This window comes from Bubalus kerabau, chromosome 1, assembly GCF_029407905.1.
Source record: "Bubalus kerabau isolate K-KA32 ecotype Philippines breed swamp buffalo chromosome 1, PCC_UOA_SB_1v2, whole genome shotgun sequence".
In the NCBI taxonomy this organism is placed as follows: Eukaryota; Metazoa; Chordata; class Mammalia; order Artiodactyla; family Bovidae; genus Bubalus; species Bubalus kerabau.
Window position 1 is genome coordinate 190,605,996 of NC_073624.1, and position 22,021 is coordinate 190,628,016.

At 44.0% G+C, this 22,021-nt stretch overlaps 1 protein-coding gene across 1 annotated transcript in view; it reads right to left on the reverse strand.

Annotated features, from left to right (window-relative positions):
• LOC129625354 (uncharacterized) overlaps positions 1-10,718 on the reverse strand; it is a 30,899-nt gene extending 20,181 nt beyond the window's left edge. Inside the window, exons 1-3 of the mRNA XM_055543571.1 lie at positions 10,443-10,718; positions 10,035-10,373; positions 1,298-1,413 (exon numbers count right to left, since the gene is read on the reverse strand). Of these exons, the coding sequence (XP_055399546.1) occupies positions 1,298-1,413; positions 10,035-10,373; positions 10,443-10,718 (731 nt within the window). The remainder of the gene's footprint in view (positions 1-1,297; positions 1,414-10,034; positions 10,374-10,442) is intronic.
• Positions 10,719-22,021: the final 11,303 nt, after the last annotated feature.

A 22,021-nucleotide genomic window follows, 5' to 3' on the forward strand; every position in this document is an offset into this window, starting at 1 on the left:
AGTTGCAGCGAGCAGGGGCTACTCTCTAGGGCACGTGGGCTTCAGTAGCTGTGGTGCACGGGCTTAGTTGCTCTGCTGCATATGGGATCGTCCCAGATCAGGGAACGAACCCACATCTCCTTCATTGGCCGGCGGATTCTTTATCACTGAGCTATCAGGGAAGGCGCAGCCTAAGTTTCTGCTAACAGGCAAGAGCTTCGGAGACCTTGGGCTGCCACTATGGCTTGCTACATTTTAGCTCTGAAAGTAACCTAATCTCTGAGTCTTGGTTTCCATATTTGAAACAAATGAATTGTATCACTTATTTTTTTTTGTTTTGTTTGCAAGGAGACTGAATAAGATGTAAACCGTGGAGCATAGTGCCTAACACATAGAGGCTTGAGGCAAAGCTGGCATAGATTGGGGTGAAGGTCAAGGGAACATCAAGTTCCTCCCAAAGACTTGTGACACTGAGAGGGAAGGTGTCCCAGAATTCTTGTCGGGCAGGACCCTAAGGGGATTGTAGCTAAGGGAAGGACACCACCATACCAGGCAGATGCTGAAATTCAAGGAAGGCCTTTGTTAGACCCCATCAGAATGCCAAGAAGTGGTGTAGTTGTCCTTAGCATTAAGGACAGAAAGTATTCTTATTACCAAATAGGAAACTTAGAATTACTGCCTGCTGAGGACAAATCTCACAAATGGGGTTAAAATAGAACAGAAACACTCTCTACTCAAACTGCTCAGGTGACAACGCTGATGGTGGTTTTAGGACAAATAAACTAGAGCTGTGAAATTGCCCAGTGCGGGATCAGCGGGGAGATCCGGGGAAGAAGCCCTCTGTGGGGGCAACAAGGTCAGGGTGAGCACAAAGAAGCCCTGGGCCTTGCTGGCCAGGGGCGTCTCTCCAGCAGCACAGGAACAGTCTGCCCAGTGAGCAACTGCAAGAAGGACCACAAAGTCCATGCAAAGAACACCTCATATTTCCAGCTTACCACACACTTGTTGAATTAAAGGGACTGCCTGGGTGGGTACCATGCCCTAGGACGACAAAAGGGACAGGCCCAAGGAGCATAAGTGAGGGGATGCTGCACTCCCAGTGCAGAGCATGAGCACCTGGCCCTCCATTCCCTCAGTAACATTCCAGTAATATTTCTGGTTTCACTGCTATTGCTTTTCTGTCTTGATAAACAAACTGTGAAAATCAACAAACTACCCCAAAATCAAACAAGTATGGTCTACACCAATCCTGTATAACAACAACAACAAATAATGTGGAAGAAATAAGAGAAAAACTCTGGTCAAGCTGGAAGCTCACCCATGGCTGGTAGCTGGCATTCTTGTCTTCAGGAGAAGGGAGTCCATTTTCTTGTTTCTCTGCTGCCCAGCCTCATCACTGCCTGCAGTGCAGGGAAGTCCAGGGCCTACCGCCATCTGCAGGCAAAACAGAAAAAAACACAAGTTATGGTTCAAATCACCCACCTGAAGCCCTCCTGCCTGGGCTGAAACACCTGGGTCCTGTCCAGGTGCAAGAACCAGAAGAGCTCACTCAGTTCTGCATCTGGGATCCCACCACAGAGTTGAGACATGGTAAAAATTCTAAACAATCAAGGGCTCAAGTATATCTTAACAACATCAGCAAACCCTTATACGGGGCTCACCATGTGCCAGACACTGCTCTGAATGCCTTATATTTATTAGCTCATTTAATCCTCATAAAAATTGGGTGAATGTTTTAGGAGGTCTCTGCCAATTTGCCTGATTATTGAGTTAGGCTGAATAACTAAAATGAAAAACTTGGTAATACCTGATTTCAAAGAAGGGTCAGATAAGAAAACTCTGGGACAGATTCTGAACATCCCCAGATCATCCATTCCTGAATATTTATCAAATGCCCGTTATGGAGCAGATGCTGCTCTAGGACCTGGGAATAACGGCATGAACGCAAAAGACAAAGTCTCTGCTCTCAAAGAGCTTCCATTCTGGTGGAGGGAAGCCACAATAGAGGAGGTGATAAACGTTGTACAGAAGAAAAAAGCAGGGTAAAGGGGATAGAGGGTGATGACCATGCTGCTAATATTCATTCGTTTATTCATGCATTTCCAAGAGCTTACTAACCATTCGCCACAAGCAGACTCCATACTGAGACGCACTGATGGAATGAAAATAGACATGACCCCTGACTGTAGGGGTTACTTACTCACATGGGAGAAGCATATGATCACTTAAGTAAAAGCGAAGATGTTGACCTGTAGTAGGTGTGATAGCAGAATGGCACAGGTCCCAGTGAGAGCATCTTAGGGAGCTCAGGAACCTGGGATGCAGTGGGAGAAGGAGGAGAATCCTTGGTAAAAAGCAGACCATGTGCAAAGGCTGGATCACAGACAGCAGGCCAGAGGCAGAGTAGGGAGATGGGAAGCAGAAGGAGGTGGGGGGGAGTGGCCCTTGCACGGCACTTCCAGCCACAGGAGGTCCTTATCCTCTGAGGAGAGCACCACACCAGGGCCTTAGGCAGAGGAGTAACATGGTTGGCTGTGTGTGTTTTTAAACGATTACATTGTGTGGTAGACTGAATAATGGTCCCGCCAAAGAAGTCAATATCTAAATTCCCGGAAGTTATGACTATATTGCCTTACAATGACAAAAAGAGCACTGGAGATGTGATTAAGGATCTCTAGATGGGGAGATTATCCAGGTGGACCCAATGTAATCACAAGTGTCCCTGTAAGAGGGAGGCAAAGTGAGATTCAGAAGATGAGTGTTAGAGTGTTGCAGCGTGAGAAACACTTGTTAGTTTTAGAGGTGGAGGAAGGGTCTATGAGCCAAGGAATGCAGGAAGCCTCCAGAAGCTGGAAAAGTCAACAGAATGATTCTCCTCCAGGAGCTCCAGAAGGAAAAGAGCACTTCTGAAAACTTTGCAATGGTAACATAATAAATTTGGATGGTTAAAAGCTACTAATCTTGTGTTCATTTGTTATAGCAACAATACACTACTACACACTGGCTTCTGTAAAACACAGATTATAAGTAAGGGGAAGTGGAGGCAGGGACCAGCTGGAGGTCACTGTGTCCCCCAGACAAGAGATGTGAGAGCCTGAACCACAGCAGTGGCAGAGAGGTGAAGGGGAACAGAAGGACCTCAGGAGGGGAGGTATTTGCCAGTCAAGTTCCAGACATTACTGGAATGCTGAAGCAGGCTTTCTTTAGGCTCAGGACCTGCCTGGCTCACCCTAGGCAGAGCCCACTACCCTCTGTAGAAGGAGGAAGTTTGCACAGGGGGGTAAGACCACCTCCAGACACAGACACCATTTGCTCACTTGACAGGGACCTGTCAACCCCTTTCCCACAAAGAAGTCCAGGGACTTCCAGGAACATGCTCTAAGAAGTAACAACCTAGGAATTTCTACCAGTAAAAAAGTAGCAAGTGTTCCGGCCAAACATGAGGCCTTGCTGTGAACCTTTTTTTCTTCCTAAGAGAGATTTTGTAATCCTGGAAAGGAGGCATTTAAAATTTAAATACACATATCTTAAACCCAGGTGAAACAAACACAAACATGGTTTTACCCAACATGTAGAAATTTCATGGTCAGTAGAATAATGCAGAAGTTACAGAAAAAGAATAAAGGAGAAACTAGGAGACCCTCTCTCACCATCTCCTCCATTCCTATCTAATGATTCAGACCCGCTAAGAAAGTGGGATTCTAATTTGGCCCAACCTAATAGGGCTATTGAGAAGAGGGAATTTTAGATATGTTCTGTTTTACGCCAAAAGTATAAATATAGACACACTAAGAAGAAGAACCTTGGAGGACACTGAGTGGTGACAAGGAAGTCTTGCCAACCTGCTGCGGCTCTGCAGGCCAGAGACCCGGCTGGATGCTTGGAGCATTCACACAAGGACGCAGGAGCGCCTGCAGACGGCAGAACACCAGGCAGTCCTGGGGACGTTCCAATGGGTTCATTTTAAAACACTTATTTATATAAACTGTTTTTCTGTTGACAAAAGTGACATGTTTATTACTGGAAAAAACAAACATTTCCTGTAGTCCCAATGGTTCAGAGGTAACTTATTTGTAAATATTTCTTCCAATAATTTTTGAGATTCTCACACACTGACATACATACAAACATACACTTTCTAACAATATTAGGATACTGTGCACAGTTTTCTTTGGCAACCAGCTTTGTTTTATCTAATAGTATATAATTTTTCCATGTCATTAAATATACTTGTAACAGTTGGCAGTATTCTATCACTATTTTTCCATGGTATCAAAATCTCTTAATTAATCCCTAATTGCTGGACAACTAACTGGTTTCTAACTTCATGATAACAGAAGTCAGACTGGGAGGAACAGCCCCATCTATAAGAAAACCTCCTCACTTAAAATCTGTGTCTGAAGCTCAGATTATTTCTTAGGGTCATGTTTCACACCTTTCAGCCATCCATACATCACTATTATTATTTTCCCATAATTAAATGTCATATATACTGTACTTAACATTTCTCTTTAAATCAATTCATTTCTACCCTTAAATAAATGTTTTAAAAGCAAACCTTATTTACTACTGTAAATGGAAAGCCAGCATTAAATGTCATAAATGAAGACAGTCATAAGAATAAATACAATGGAAAACACAATGGTGTCATGAAAATATAGTTGATATTGCTATCCCTTTGCTCATCCTTTCATATCAAGTGGGATTAGGAAGGCTTAACACGGTGTTAAAGACATACTAGTCCCAAGCTGAGATTTTTCTCCTTCCCTTGATCAGAAGATTGGAAAAGAATCGACCAGAGGAATAACTTTCTCGCCATGGGAGTCAGTGTTATGTGATGCTGCAAATATACCCCACCTAGAATTACCCCGTACCACCTGAAAAAAGCCCAAAGGCAAACATGTTTTAGGATACATGCTGAAAGTAGAATTACTGGGATAAAAACATATGGACGTTTTAAGAAGGTTTTGATAAACTCCATCCAAGTTAGTTTTACCATAGTTTTACTATTAGAGTGCCTGATTTACTTCACCCTCAAATACTGTCATAAACAAAAATGTTAAGCTTTGTAGTGTAAGATACTCAGCAGCTGAATTTTCAAAGCTATTTTCATATTCCTCTGGCCAGTTTCTGACGCTGGGGGGAAGGCAATTATGTAAACCTTCGGCTAGTGATATTGCAAAACTGATACCGCACTTGGTTTAACCAAGCTAAAGTAAACGCAGTAAAATATGAGGAAGTGACTTTAGCATTTGCAAATTTTAGAATGCTTTTGTTCTGGCAAAGGTCAAATAAGGATCAGAATAACATGGATTCACATAATGCTTCTGAGAAATAAAGAGACCCAGCGAGGCACTACTGTTGAGACACAAATCACTAAAAATTTTCAGTATGTCAATCAAAACTCTAAAATAAATATATGGTCAAGCCTTCCTATCTTGGTGTGATAGGTAATTGCAAATATGTTACAAATTAATGCAATTCTTAAGAAAAGACTTATAAAATAGAAAAATAAAAATGTATTTTGAAGCATGAAGAGTTAATAACAATAAGAGGCTTCCAGATTATTTCAATAATTCTCAGGCAGACACACACATGTGCCTGTGGGAGAAGAAGAGAATTAAAAACATGCTAAAATGTTGCTTATGTTTGGGATGAAATTGGAGATTTTAATTAATTTTTAGCATTTGTAGGAAAACGTTTACCTACGTTTAGGGCTCCTAATAGGATACAGAATTCCAAGTCACTGAATGAAATGAAGGAAGGAAAGAATGGAGCTAAAGACACCTTGATGATTTCAGATGTCATAAGAAAAAAGAAACAATATATAAATAACACAACTCAGTAACAAAATACAATCAAATTTTCCAAACAGATATGAACAGACATTACTCCAAAGAAGATATACAAATGGTTAATAAGCACATTAAAAGATGCTCAATATCATAAGTCATCCAGGAAGTGCAAATTAAAACCACAATAAGCTAGAAATTTACACCTGCTAGGATGGCTATAATAAAAAATATACACAAGTGTTGGTGAGAATGCAAACAAATTGAAACACTCATGCCCTGCTGGTAAGAATGTAAAATGTTGCAGCTACTTTGGAAAAGTATGGCAGCATGGCAGCCCCCTCCAGTATTCCTGCCTGGAGAATCCCATGGACAGAAGAGCCTGGCAGGCTACAGTCCATAGGGTCACAGACAGTCAGACACGACTGAAGTGACTTTGCATGCGTGAACCGGAAGTTTAAACACAGACATACCATATGATCCAGCAATTCCACTTTTATTAATAGGTATATACCCAAGAGATGGAGAAGGCAATGGCACCCCACTCCAGTACTCTTGCCTGGAAAATCCCATGGACGGAGGAGCCTGATTGGATGCATGCAGTCCAGTGGGGTCGCTAAGAGTCGGACACGGCTGAGCGACTTCACTTTCACTTTTCACTTTCATGCATTGGAGAAGGAAATGGCAACCCACTCCAGTGTTCTTGCCTGGAGAATCCCAGGGACGGGGAGCCTGGTGGGCTGCCGTCTATGGGGTCGCACGGAGTCGGACACAACTGAAGCGATTTAGCAGCACACCCAAGAGAAATGAAAATATATGCTTACACAAAAATTTGTATGTGGGTGTTCACGGAAACATTATTCATAATAGCCAGAAAGCAAAAACAATCTAAATGTCCACCAACTGATGAATGGATAAACAAAATGCAGTATAGTCACAGGATGGAATATACCGGGCAGTAAAAAGGAACAAACTACTGATACATGCTATAATGTGGATAAACCTCCAAAAGATTACTCTAAGTGTACAAAGCCAGTCACGACAAACCACATATTGTACAATCTCATTTATACAAAATGCCTGAAAAAGGCAAGTATATAGAGGCAGAAAGTAGATTAGTGCTTGCCTAGGGCTGGAGAGGGGAATATTAAGGGCTGCTGGAGAGTGATTGCTAATGAAGTAATACAAATGTTCTAAAATTAGATTATGGAGATAGTTACACCCTCTGCAAATATATTATAAACCACTGAACTGTATCCTTTTAATGGGTGGATTTTATGGTATGTAAATTATATCTTAATAAAGGTGCTAATAATAAATGAAGACCATAAATGAAGTTAACAGATGGGTGACCAGACTAGGGGATGATTTATAACACTGCCATTCCATGAACGATTAACAATTTAGTGAGCATACCAATATATAAGGGTCAAAATGACAACCAGACAGAAAAATATCAGAAACCTAAAGGAACAGTAAATGAGACAAACAGGCAATTCACAAATGGCAGGACACTATGATGTGATGCTCAACTGAATCAGAAATGGAGTTCTGCTTTAACCTACTAGTTTGACAAAAAAGTTAGTAAATTAGAGAATAGTAAGTGATGGCAGTGGAGAAAGCAATGGCACCCCACTCTAGTACTCTTGCCTGGAAAATCCCATGGACGGAGGAGCCTGGTAGGCTGCAGACCACGGGGTCGCGAAGAGTCGGGCACGACTGAGAGACTTCACTTTCACTTTTCACTTTCATGCATTGGAGAAGGAAATGGCAACCCACTCCAGTGTTCTTGCCTGGAGAAACCCAGGGATGGGGAGCCAGGTACGCTGCAGTCCATGGGGTTGCACAGAGTCGGACACGACTGAAGCGACTTAGCAGCAGCAGCAGCAAGTGCTGGCAGATGATGGAAAAGGGACCCTACACGCACTCCTGATGGGAGAAAACTGATGAAGCCATTCTGCAGCACAAAGCAGCAGTTTTTAGTAAATGACATCATACACGTATTCCAAAATTAGCATCTATCTATCCATCTATCTGTCTCAGAGAAGTTCTTGCTAGAGAACACATGGCTTTCTGGTGCAGCACTGTTTGTGGAAGCAAGGAGATGAAGATCACCTAACGTCTATTCCCAGGAGACTGGTTAAGAACTTGCGGTGTACACTCTTGATAGAAAAGTACACAACAGCCAGGACTAATGAATTAGACTCACATATATCAAGATGGTTTGACTTAAAAACATGGAAAAAAATCAACAGTATGAGGGAATTATAGCAGTCCAGTGGTTAAGACTTCTCGTTCTCACTGCCAAGGGTCTGGGTTCGATTCTTGGGAAGTAAAATCCCACAAGCCACACGATGTGGCCAAAGAAAAGAGAGAAACAGTATGAGATTTATAGCACGGTGGCTTTTGTTCAGATAAGTACAACAAGAGCAAAACATGACATACCCTTCAAAGACACACATTTTCTGAGAAGATATAAGGAAAGATGTAAGAACAAATATGTCACCATGCCTGCCCAAGTATGCAAGCATGGGAGGGAGGGTGTTGAGAAATGGAAGATAAAAGGAGGAAAGAAATAAAACAAAATGACTCTAAACAGACCAAGGATTATAGTGTGCACCATTAACTGAAGAATACGATCAATTTAGTTCTGAAGTCCTGACATCCTACGGAAAATAAAATCCCACGCATTATTTTCTTCTGAAAAACGTAATGAAGTTCATCACATGCTAAACCAATGAGTAATAAAGCCAGGAGGAAAGAAGGCAGTGGGGAAGATAGAGGCTTGCCTGATCTTTAGTGGAGTCATTCAGTTTTCACCATCATGGAAGCAAGAACCTGGCATGGTGAAAATGCTGTGGATGGTGTCTACTACAACCCCCTCCCTCTCCACCCACAGACAGAAGAGGAAAGGGAGAGAACCATGCATTACAGCTTAAATTTAGTTAACAGGAGAGAGAGAGGAGAGAGAGACATTATGAATTCCGAAGAAAAGGAACAGCTTGTTGAAAGTACATCACACAAATCAAAGAATCTGATTTTCTGGCTCATGATAAAGGTGGTATTTTCTAAAAGGTGGTGAATTCTCACCACCATCCTGAAGCAGAGTACAAAAGAGGAACTCCATGTTTTAAAAATTAGGAAGGACCTATATCTGTTTTCAAAGTTAAGGTTATTCAAGTTTTCTTTCAGTAATGGGTGTTATGATCAGATACATGTGATTAGACTAGACAAAAGTTGACTAAAATGGGGGTGGTGTTCTTGGTATTGCCTACAGAAACCATCTTCACTCAAATGTTAAATCAAGTGCCTGCAGATTTCGTCACTTTACTCCTAACATTTAGTGTCTTCCCTCATCTACACAACTGGTTTGCATATATATTTTTTCTTGCCAGGGAATGGGGGGGCACCCAAAAGCAGAGACTGTCCCAACAGCCTTGAGGAGGAGCCCAATTCTGAGCGGGCATACAAGATCTGGGCGTTCATCTTTCACCCTTCTGCTGGCGGACTCTGCACAGAAAGCGTCCTTGTCTGGGATGCACTGAGTTCCTCACTGCACCCATCTCTGACCGTTTCTGCCAGCCGTGGATAGGGGCTCCTGTAGAGTCAGCCCCTGTTTTCACCTGGACAGAGCCTTGGGAAGTGGGTGGCATCCTGGCCTAGCTCCTCTCCATACCTACGACGAAAAGAGACTAGTCGCAAGCTTCCCGGTTCAGGGTGCGCTTGGAGGGCATCCCAAGTGCGTGCAAGTGCACCAGATCTGAAAAACTTGGCCAAACAAGCGAGGTTTGGGGCCGCGTGCGGAAACAGAGGAGTTTGATAGGTAAGAAGGGGTAAACTATGAATTCCTCCCTGCTGGGCTCAGGTGAGACACTCTTCTCAGCATTTTATATACATCCTCCCACTTTGATTTTCATCGAAACTCGGTGGGGGTGGGGGTGGGGCGGGACGGGGGAGGGTCGGGGCGGCATTTTACAAAAAAGAAAATGTGTGCTGGGAGGGGTGGCCTGGCTTGCACCCGCCCCACCTCGACCTCAGGCTGCCAGATCCTTGGCACGTTAGTCCGAGGCTCGCCCAGGTCTTCCAGCCCGGCCTGGAGGACCAGAGCCCCGAAAGCCCCAGTGGTGCCGCATCTCAAGCCCTCTCAACCCCGCGGCAAGAACCCCCAGCCGGGCCCGCCACGTCCAACTGCCTCCTGGCGTCCCGCCCGCGCGGTCCGCAAGGAGGAGCCCGCGAGGCGACCGCGAAAGGGGCTGCGCTTACCTCGCCGGGTGCGGGCTGAAGCTCCGGCTCGCCCGCTCCAGGCTGGCCGCCCCGCACGGTGCGCCCCTCGCCCCGACGGCTGCCGCGCAGGCTCTGGACACTGCCACTTTCATTTTCCTCAACGCTCTCGGCAAGAAAGCGAAAGCGAAAACGGCCGAGAGGCGGGCCCGAGTGCGCGGAGAACGCGGAGCGCGGGCCGGCAGCCAGAAGCGGGGGCCCCAGGCCTCGGGTCTGCGCACGGCGGTCCCGGCGGCGTTCCGGCTCGAGCCGCGTCCACCTGAGACCCCGATAAGCCAGCCCATGGCGCTCGTCGCGGCGGCGCAGCGTGCCCTCGCCCGGCTACGCGGCCCGCGGCGCCTCGGTCCCCTGGCGCTGCTTCCCTCATCTGCCTTTGGTTTCAGCGCCCGCCGGGGCCTCGCGGTTGCAGGCGGGCCCGAAACCTGACTGCCCGCGGCGCTTCGTGGGTTTCTGGCCTGAGCAGGCGGGTGCCGGCCTGTGTGGCCGGGAGCACGTCACTGAGGGGTCCCCGTGGGAGGCGCTCAGGGAACTGGGGCGGGTTTCGCTCGCAGACCCCAGGGGTCCGGCGCTCCCCAGCCCAGACATGCGCACTGGTCCCTCGGCTGAGCTGGGGGCACCAGCAAGGCTGACAGCCGGGTCCTGATCGTGAGGTACCAGGCTCTTCATCCTGGGTCAGCGGAGAACGAAAAGTCAGTGATGTCTGTGAAATGAGGGACGCTTCGTTTGATAAGGAAAACAGAAACTGCAAGTTTAAGGTTTGGACCCCCTGGCCTAAGTGGTGCCCATCAATACCCGAGGATTTAGAGATTCCAGGTTCGGTCAAGCACAGATTCTCGCACTTTTTGGCTGTGTGATTTGAAGCAAAATATTTACTCCTTTTAGCCTTAGTTTATTCTCCTGTAGGATGGGGATAAAAACCATACCTACCTCAGGGTTGTGGGAATTAAATTAAATGATATAAGGGAGAAAATACTTGGTATTTTCTATTAGGCTCTAGGTGGGTTTTGTGAGGGCAGCGATCAAGTTGTTTTCCTGGATGCTTGATAGACATTCTCTAATGGTCAGCTGAAAAGCGGTCGTTTTCAAAGTTTGAACCATGTTATCTTGACTTAGAAGAATTGAGGGGGAGGGGGAACACTGCAGTCTTTTTGGAGGGCACCTCACACTGAGCCTGCCGATTAGCCCCTGTAATTATGCCACTGCTACAAAGTTTGACAGAAGTCTCTACAGCTTTGTCCAGCATCAGCCACTGACATCTGAAAAATAATTCTGTAGACACTTCCATGACGGAGAAGGCAATGGCACCCCACTCCAGCACTCTTGCCTGGAAAATCCCATGGTCTGAGGAGCCTGGTGGGCTGCAGTCCATGGGGTCACTAAAAGTCAGACGCAACTGAGCGACTTCACTTTCACTTTTCACGTTCATGCATTGGAGAAGGAAATGGCAACCCACTCCAGTGTTCTTGCCTGGAGAATCCCAGGGATGGCAGAGCCTGGTGGGCTGCTGTCTTGGGGTCGCACAGAGTCGGACACGACTGAAGCGACTTAGCAGCAGCAGCAGCAGGCACTTCCATAGAAACCAAAAAACACTGTCAAGACTCCATACTCTAAACACAATTTACCATGGGTTTCTTTGGTGTTTTTGTCACAGAGTGGTCTGATAACTGGAACAGAAAAACAAACTGCTTAATCTGCCAGAGTCACTTTGGTTTGCCTGGGTGTAATTTAGGCAGTTCCCTGCACGGAGGCCTTCATCGGTGACTGATGTTGTGGCTTTGTATGTGTCCTGGCAGTGTTTCCCCCAAGAGCAGGTGGGGAAGTGGGGCAGGCCAAATGATGACCTTAGAAAAACACACATCCGGCCTCCAGAAGATGATGCTTTTGGTGTGTGCTGCTGCTAAGTCACTTCGGTCGTGTCCGACTCTGTGCGACCCCATAGACGGCAGCCCACCAGGCTCCCTCATCCCTGGGATTCTCCAGGCAAGAACACTGGAGTGGGTTGCCATTTCCCTCTCCAATGCATGAAAGTGAAAAGTGAAAGTGAAGTCACTCAGTCGTGTCCGACTCTTAGTTACCCCATGGACTGGAGCCTACCAGGCTCCTCCATCCATGGGATTTTCCAGGGAAGAGTACTGGAGTGGGGTGCCATTGCCTTTGGTGTGTAGTATGAAGTAAAAAGCAAAAAAAAACAAAACAAAAACAAAAAACAGCCTCAGAGCCTCTCCTTTGTTAGAGGGCGATGATTCTTGACTCTGTAACAGCAAAATAGACCTAAATCTTCTTCTGCATAAGAAATATGTCTGGGAGATAGGGGGCAGGGAAAAGAGAAGAAAAGACACTCAGAGATAAAGTCAAATCCTGGCTTTTTATAGATGTTACCCATGGAAACCAGGAGGTGCCAGGAGGTGAGGGCTAGCCTGGAGTCTTGGTGATTTCCCAAGGTCTAGATTTGGTCCTTGACCTTTGGGATCAAAATTTTCATCTCTTCAGTGTTCCAGCTTTGATTAAAAATCAGCGAAGTATAAAATCAGAATGCAGACTTACTGATTTCATTAACTATTTGCTAGACACTTATGTTAAGTATATTTCATCTATAGACTCATTTAATCTCTCTACAGTCATGTGGTACCTTGTGATATTTTTTCATTTGAGGAAAAAAGATGAAGGAAATGCCCAAGATCCCATAGTTAGGGTGTATATAAGTGGTAGAGTCAGGGTTCAAATAAAGGTCATCTGATTCCAAAATCTGGAGCCTAACTGTTCCTGTAAGAAGCAAAACTGTCCAGAGAACTGGACTCTCGGGTTTTCCTAATGAATGCATTATCTTCTCCTAAGTGTGCAATTTGGAGCCTAATCATTAGAAAGTGGGTTCTTGAGCTTGACAGAGAATCAGAAGAGTGAATTATCTGCTTTAAATGATTAATGATAACAGCCTTAGGTAGTCTCTCCTATGTCTTCTTCCACACGAAAGATCACATGACCTGCTGGGAGGACTGGGCACTCATTCCTGCTGGCCTGGCTGGCCCTTCTCCTTGGGATGGTGCCCGATCGACCCTCAAATTTTATTTATGCTTCATGGGCTGCTCCTTCTCAGATGCACACGTTCCTTTTTTAGATAAAATAAGGCCCTACTGAATAACAGTATTGGTAGGCCTTTTAGGTCCTGGAGTCCTCCTTTCTTTTTATGGAAGCGTATCTTTGCTCTGATTGACTTGACTTATAATCTAATTGTGTGTTCCAACTCTTTGGGGGTAACTCACTTTATTTTCTTACCCTCCCTGACCTTCTAAATCTAGAATAAAATATTATGCAATAGCAAGTTCTGTAATAAGCACTTTATCCAAGCCTGCAGTGCTCATCAATGAAGACCCAAAAATCTAAGTCCAAGGTGAGAGCTCAGAAATTTTATCATGGTCAGAGAGTAGGAATGGAAGTGGGGATGGAGATAATGTAATGTAGCTAGCTGCTACTGCTAAGTCGCTTCAGTCGTGTCCGACTCTGTGCAACCCCATAGACGACAGCCCACCAGGCTCCCCTGTCCCTGGGATTCTCCAGGCAAGAACACTGGAGTGGGTTGCCATTTCCTTCTCCAATGCATGAAAGTGAAGTCGCTCAGTCGTGTCCAACTCTTTTTGACTCCATGGACTGCAGCCTACCAGGCTCCTCCGTCCATGGGATTTTCCAGGCAAGAGTACTGGAGTGGGGTGCCATTGCCTTCTCTGTATGTAGCTAGAGAACAATATAAATGGAAATAGATGGTTAGAAAAGAAAATACCTGGTGTGTGATTCAAATAAAAAGTGAAAAAAATTTTTTTTAATCTTTTAGATACTTCAGTCATTCAAAAAGTGTTTTGTGGCAACTACAAAATGCAGCCACTCTGCTAATCCTGGGGATTCAATAATGAGTGAAAATAGACAGTCTCTGCCCTCAGGAAACACAGTTTAGTGATGTAGTCAGACAATCAAATGGTCAGTCAATTATAGAATACTGTCCTAAATGTTACAAAGGGAATTTGATTCTATGAGTAGGATTTGAACTTCCCTGAGGGGAGGGAGAGAGTCAGAGAAGTTTGCTTAGATGAAGGGTTGTTTGAACTGGGAGGAAGAATGAGAATTAGTTAACTGTAAAGGGGGACAGGGTTGGAGAAGAGATAATCAGTGAAAGAAAGCATGTGCAAAGGTCCCAAGGCAGGAAAGAACCAACCTGGAGCATTTGAACCATTATCTATCTGATACCCCAAAGGGTCAATTGAGCAGTTAGGAGAACCCAAGTCCCAGGAGGCTGGAGAGCAAGGCAGAAGCCATATCAAGTAGAGCCTTGAAGGTCATGCTAAGGACTTAGGTCTTTATCCCATGAGCACTGATGTTGTTTAAGCAAGGAGTTATATCATCAGACTTGTGTTTTGGAAAGATTATCTGCTGTGTGGTGAATGGGTTGAAAGATGGTCACCAGTTGGGAGCAAGATGATGGTGGTAGTGGTAGAGGAGATGGAGAGCAATAGACAGATGTGAGACCTATTTAGGAGATAAAATGGTCTAGGAATATACCAATGGATTGGGTCACAGAGATAAGAGAGAAGGAGACACCAGGCATGATTCTCAGGTTGCATAATTGAATAAATGGTTCTGGCAGCCATGTAAGTATTCAGCTCTCTCTTCAAGAGCCCCTTCTAGGGCTTCCCTTGTGGCTCAGTGGTAAGGAATCTGCTTGCCAGGGCAGGAGACATGGGTTTGATCCCTGATCCAGGAAGATCCCACATTCTGCGGAGTAACAAAGCCTGTGCTCTAGAACCCAGGACCCACAAATATACTGAGCCGACATGCCTCAGCTACTGAAGCTGGGTGCCCTAGAGCCTGTGTTTCACATGAAGAGAAGCCACTGCAATGAGAGTAGCCCCCGCCCTCTGTAACTAAAGAAAAGCCCTCTCAACAACAAAGACCCAGCACAATAAAAAATAAATTAAAAAAAAAAAAAAGCCCCCTTCTACGATAAACATAGCTGTGAGTCTGTAACCACTGCACCTTCAGATCCACTGAAGTGTTCACACAAGGCCTCACACTCTGGTTGCTACCAGTCAATGAACCATCACAAGGCGGGTTCCAGAGCCAGGCCATTTCTGCCCAAGGTGGGACTCCAACAGCAAATCTGTATTCTGGGACATCCCGTAAGTGTAGCCAACACTTTCCCAGAACTGCTTTGCAGTCTGAGGCTCTTTCTACCTAGTCCTCCTTCCTTTGCTCTCCTCTTTCATAAGGCGACATACCTGCATGTCATCTGAGTCTCTCTGCCTTTTCTCGCTCCCTCTCCTCTTAACCCTTCATGAGCACTTTCCCTGTTAAGCTCACACGTTTAATTCCATCTAGCCATCTGCTCTAGGAGGACTCAAACTGATACAACAGTGCCCTTCACTGAGCTGGAGAGTCTGGAAAAGGACCCTATTTTGGAGGACTTTGGTTCTGCCCATGTCCGATGAGGTGTCAGGTGGGCAGGGGACCTCTCTATCCACTTTCCCATTCATAAGATATATTTTGCTCTACTATTAAACTATCAGCTGTGTCCTCTGTGTGAGCTGGTATCTTCTTTATAAAATGTTTGTTCCATGGATAATCTCCAAACCTCAGTTTAGAACTCAGTCCTGTAACTATTGGTCTCTACAGAAATCTGACCAACCAACAGCAAAAATATCTTTCAACCTTCTTGAGGAGGAGGCAAGAATCAAAAAATAGAAAGAAGTGAGCAATTATTCTTGAACAATCTAAGGTAAATTATTTTTCTATAGGTGACCCTGGTTTTCTGGGAAAAAGAAGTCTTTTTAATAAGTGTTCCCAAAGGGAAAGACATATATTTGGCAGTACAGATGGAAATTTCTGTCATTCTGTGCGAAAAATAAGTTAGCACACCAAAAGTCACTCTTGCTCTGATATCTTTCTCCCTGAGCAAGTTTCCCTTGGAGAGCTTGGTGGCATAGGATGAGCTGGCCATTGAGAATGCCTGTTGGAGTGAATCACCTGTCAGAGGGCAGAGCTCTTTAGGCCCAGCACTGGCTTATCCTACTGAAGCAGGCTTGAACACAAATCATGACTACTATTGCGCTTTCTCAAAGGACAAACAATTCCTTCACTAATCCCAGACCCCAGAAAATCCATACCCATCTCACTGTGAAATGTGGAGGCTGACAGCAGATGACTAAAAAGAAAAAGACGTCTGTGTGAAGTATACATATTTCTTGAAATATATTTTCCTGAGAGGTCTGTCCTTCATTAAGGAATGAATGAGTAAAAGTATTTGTTGAAAAACAACCAAATGTAAAGTGAATGTACTACTTAAGTACTTTAGGGTTAAAAGATCTGTCTTTCTCTCCCAAAGGTAGTTATAATTCCCTTCATGAAACCAAACAGAAAATAAAGATTATTTGTAGACTCACAAATTACACTGGAGGGAGGAGAAATAGCAATATTGTTATCAACACAAATTTAGTTCTGCTACTTACTTTACATGCACGATCCAATTGAATCCTTATAAAAACCTAATGAGATAGGTTAAAATAGACCACCTATTCAATAACTGGGGAAACTGAGTCTCAGAATGGTTAAGTGAGTTGCTCAAACTTACAGAACTAGTAAGTGGAGAAGCCTACTTTTGGATCTCAGGGACCACATATCTGCTCTGGTGTGGACACTTAGCTGTAGCTGTAGTGCCTCCCAGGAGAGGATGTGCTTTGAAGTAAACCTTGAACATGGGTGGAATTAGGATAATCAGAGAGGAAGGAGGACAATGTATATATGAAGGCAGGAGTGACAAAAAGAAGTGTAAAACTGAAAGTCTGTCATATCAGGAGTTGAAGTACATTAAAACTTGTGAAAGCTTGGGAGTGGGTGGGAGGAATTCAAAAATACTGAAAAGTACACAGAAGAAAACAATCCATCCTCATTTTCATCTTGCACATTTACTTCCAGTTTTGTTTTTTAACTAAAACTACTTGAAAATTTATACATGCTCGTTATAAGAAATATAAACACTGTAGCAAATACCACAATAAATGTGTTAAAAGCTCCACAAATCCTTCTCTCTAAAAAGTATTACTTCTAATATTAGGAAAATATTATTAGTTTTGCACTTATTCAGACAGAAGGACGAATGGACAGAATAGTTTTCATTTGTACTTCTCTTACTAGGAGAGAGGTACAGAATCTTCTCATAGGTGTAAAAGTTATCTCTAGGGGCTTCCCAAGTGGCACTAGTGGTAAGGCACCTGCCTGCCAGTGCGGAAGACATGAGAGACTTAAGTTCGATCCCTGGGTCGGGAAGATTCCCTATAGAAATGGCAACCCACTCCAGTATTCTTGCCTGGAGAATCTCATGGACAGAAAAGTCTGGCAGGCTATAGTGCACAGTGTTGCAAAGAGTCAGATGCAGCTGGAGTAACTTAGCACACACTGGAGTAACTTAGCATCTGCCACAGTGGTAAAGAATCTGCCTGCCAATGCAGCTTTGATCCCTGATCCGGGAAGATCCCACATGCCACGGAGCAATGAAGCCCATGAACCACAACTACTGAGCCTGTGCTCTAGAGCCCAGGAGCTGCAATTACTGAAGCCTCAGTGCCCTCAAGCCAGTGCTCTGCTACAAAAGAGGCCACCACAATGGATACTGCAACTAGAGAAAAGCCTGACAGCATTGAAGACCCAGTACAGCCAAAAAATAAAAGTAAATGTCATCTGTATGTCAATACAGATTGTTTTTATTTCTTGAGCAATTTTCTATTGGGGTTGTTGATTTCTTATTTTTTATTCTATTATTGTAGTAGATCTTTCTATACTTGGTAAATTAGCTCTTTGTTATATGAGGTGCAGACATCCTGGAGAGTGAAGTCAAGTGAGTCTTAGGAAGCATTTCTATGAACAAAGCTAGTGGAGGGGATGGAATTCCAGCTGAGCTATTTCAAATCCTAAAAGATGACGCTGTGAAAGTGCTGCACTCAATATGCCAGCAAATTGGAAAACTCAGCAGTGACCACAGGACTGGAAAAGGTCAGTTTTCATTCCAATCCCAAAGAAAGGCAATGTTAAAGAAGGTTCAAACTACTGTCTACTTGTGCTCATTTCACATACTAGCAAGGTAATGCTCAAAATCCTTCAAGCTAGGCTTCAGCAGTATGTGAACCAAGAAATTCCAGATTTACAAGCTGGATTTAGAAAAGGCAAAGGAACCAGAGATCAAACTGCCAACATCTGTTGGATCATAGAGATAGCAAGGGAATTCCAGAAAAGCATCTGCTTCATTGATACGCTAAAGCCTTGACTATGTAGATCATAGTAAACTGGGGAAAATTCCTGAAGAGATGAGAATGCTAAACCACTTTATCTGTCTCCTGAGAAACCAGTATGCAGGACAAGAAGCAACAAGAAGTTTGAACCAGACATTAAACAACAGACTGGTTCAAAATTGGGAAGGGAATATGTCAAGGCTGTATATTGTCACCCTGCTTATCTAAGTTATATGCAGAGTACATCATGTGAAATGCCAGGCTGGATGAACCACAGGCTAGAATCAGGATTGCTGGGAGAAATATCAACAACCTCAGATATGCAGATGATACCACTCTAATGACAAAAAGTGAAGAGGAACTAAAGAGCCTGTTGGTGAAGGTGAAAGAGGAGAGTGAAAAAGCCGGCTTAAAACTCAGCTTTCAAAAAACTATGATCAGAGCATCCCTTCCCATCACTTCATGGCAAAAAGATGGGGAAAAAGTGGAAACCGTCACAGATTTTATTTTCTTGGGCTCCAAAATCACTGTGGGTGGTGACTGCAGCCATGAAATTAAAAGACGCTTGCTGCTTGGAAGAAAAGCTATGACAAACCTAAACAGTGTATTAAAAAGCAGAGACATCATTTTGCTGACAAAGGTCCATATAGTCAAAGCTATGGTTTTTCCAGTAGTCATGTACAGATGTGAGAGTTGGACCATAAAGAAGGCTGAGTGCTGAAGAACTGATGTTTTCAAATTGTGGCGCTGCAGAAGACTCTTGAGAGTCTCCTGGTCTGTAAAGAGATCACACCAGTCAATCCTAAAGGAAATCAACCCTGAATATTCACTGGAAGGACTGATGCTGAAGCTGAAGCTCCAATAGCTCCAACAGCTTTGGACACGTATTGCAAAGAACTGACTCATTGGAAAAGACCCTGATGCTAGAAAAGATTGAAGGTGGGAGGAGAGGGGACAACAGAGGACAAGATGGTTGGATGGCATCACCGACTCAATGGACATGAATGAGCAAGCTCCAGGAGTTGGTGATGGACAGGGAAGCCCGGTGTGCTGCAGTCCATGGGGTTGCAAAGATTTAGACACGACTGAGCAACTGAACCAAACTGATTCATTGGAAGGGCTGATGCTGAAGCTGAAGCTCCAGTACTTTGGCCACCTGATGTGGAGAGCCGACTCATTGGAAAAGTCCCTGATGCTGGGAAGATTGAGGGCAGGAGGAGAAGGAGATGACAGAGAATGAGATGGTTGGATGGCATCATCACCTCAATCGACATTAGTTTGAACAAACTCCAGGAGACAGGGAAGGACAGGGAAGGAAGGACTGGCGTGCTGCAGTCTATGGGGTTGCAAAGAGTCAGATAATGACTTAGTGACTGAACAACAACAAAATATGAGTTGCAAGTGGATTCCTTTAGCAATGGGCTGGATTTAACTTTTAAATAATTTCCTTCAAAAAGGATTTATGGGTACTTTATTGCTTGAATTTTGTATTTGAGAATGTTTATTTCCATTATACTTGAACAATTCTTTTAAAATTAATTATTGTGGTAAAATATATGTAACATAAAATTTACCATTTTAACCATTTTTGAGTGTACAATCAGTGGCATTAAGTACATTCAAATTGTTGTGCAGTCAACACCACCATTCATCTCCAGAATGGTGATGGTGTTTTTATCATCTCAAGCTAAAACTATTTACCCATTAAACAGTATTTTCCATTACCTCTTCCTCCTCAGCCGATGGTCACCATTATTCTGTGTTTTGTCTCTATTAATTTGACTATTCTAGGTGCCTAATATAAATGAATTCATATAGTATTTGTCCTTTTGTATCTGCTTTATTTCACTTAACAGTGTTTCTATGGCTCAGCCAGGCTATAGCATGTCTCATAATTCCAGTCCTTCTTAAGGCTGAATAGTATTATGTTGTGTATACATACCACAGTTTGCTTATCCACCCATCTGTTAATGGAAACTTGGGTTGTTTCCACCTTTTGTCTATTGTAAATAAGACTGCTATAAACATAGTTGTATAAATATGTTTAACTGTGCGCTCTCAATTTGTTTGGGCTTATACCTAGAAGTGGGCTTCCCTTGTGGCTCAGCTGGTAAAGAATCCACCTGAAATATGGGAGACCTGGGTTCGATCCCTGGGTTGGGAGGATCCTCTGGAGAAGGGAACACCTACCTACTCCAGTATTCTGGCCTGGAAAATTCCGTGGACTGTATAGTCCATAGGGTTGCAAAGAGTCAGACATGACTGAGCGACTCTCACTGTCACTTTCATACCTAGAAGTAGAGTTTCTGGATCATATGGTAATTTTGTTTGTTTGTTTGTTTGTTTTTTTGAAACAATGGCCATGTTGTTTTCCATAGTAGCTGTACTATTTTATATTCCCACTAGCAATGCACAAGGGTTCCAGTTTCCCCACTTCCTCACCAATGCTTAATATTTTCTGTTTTGTTTTTAATAACAGCCATCCTATTGGGTGCGGAGAAGGCAATGGCACCCCACTCCAGTACTCTTGCCTGGAAAATCCCATGGACGGAGGAGCCTGGTAGGCTGCAGTCCATGGGATGGCTAAGAGTCGGACACGACTGAGCGACTTCACTTTCACTTTTCACTTTCATGCATTGGAGAAGGAAATGGCAACCCACTCCAGTGTTCTTGCCTGGAGAATCCCAGGGATGGCAGAGCCTGGTGGGCTGCTGTCTATGGGGTCGCACAGAGTCGGACATGACTGAAGCGACTTAGCAGCAGCAGCAGCAGCATCCTATTGGGTGTGAAGTGGTATCTTATTGTGGTTTTGATTTGCATTTCCCTAATGCAAATCTTTTCATGTGCTAACACATGTTTCATGCCTAACACATCTTTTCTTGTGCTTATTGGCCATTTGTATATCTTGTTTGAAGAAATGTCTCCTCAAATCCTTTGCCCATTAAAACATTTTTTTAATTGTTGAGTTGTCAGAGTTCCTCATATATTTTGGATATTAACCCCTTATTAGATATATGATTTGCAAACATTTTTTCCCATTCTGTAGGTTGCCTTTTTATCTCTTGGTAATCTCCTATACCAAGGACAAAATATTGGGCGATACACAAAACTTACCCTCCCCAACTTGACTGAAATATAATCAACATACAACAGAAGTTTTTCATTTTGATGAAGTCCAACTTATCTATTCTTTTGTTGCCCATACCATCAAATGCCAAGCTTCCCTGCTGACTCAGTGGTAAAGAATCCATCTGTTAATGCAGGAGACCTGGGTTCAATCCCTGGGTCGGGAAGATCCCCTGGAGAAGGAAATGGCAACCCACTCTGGTACTCTTGCCTGGAAAATCTCATGGGCGGAAAAGCCTGGTAGGCTACAGTCCATGGGGTAGCAAAGAGTCTGACATGACTGAACAACTTCACTTCACTAAGTTAACCCTACTGGCCAATGCAGGAGATGCAAGAGACACATGCTTAATCACTGGGTTGGGAAGATCCCCTAGAGTAGGAAATGACAACCCACTCCAGTATCCCTGCCTGGAAAATTCCATGGACAGAGGAGCCTGGTGGACTACACAGTCCATGAGGTCGCAGAGAATTGGACACAACTGAGCACACACCACACACACATACAAACACACATCCAGTTTTGGAAGCACCATTGTTGAAAAGACTGTCCTTCCCCCTTTCAATGGTCTTGCCATC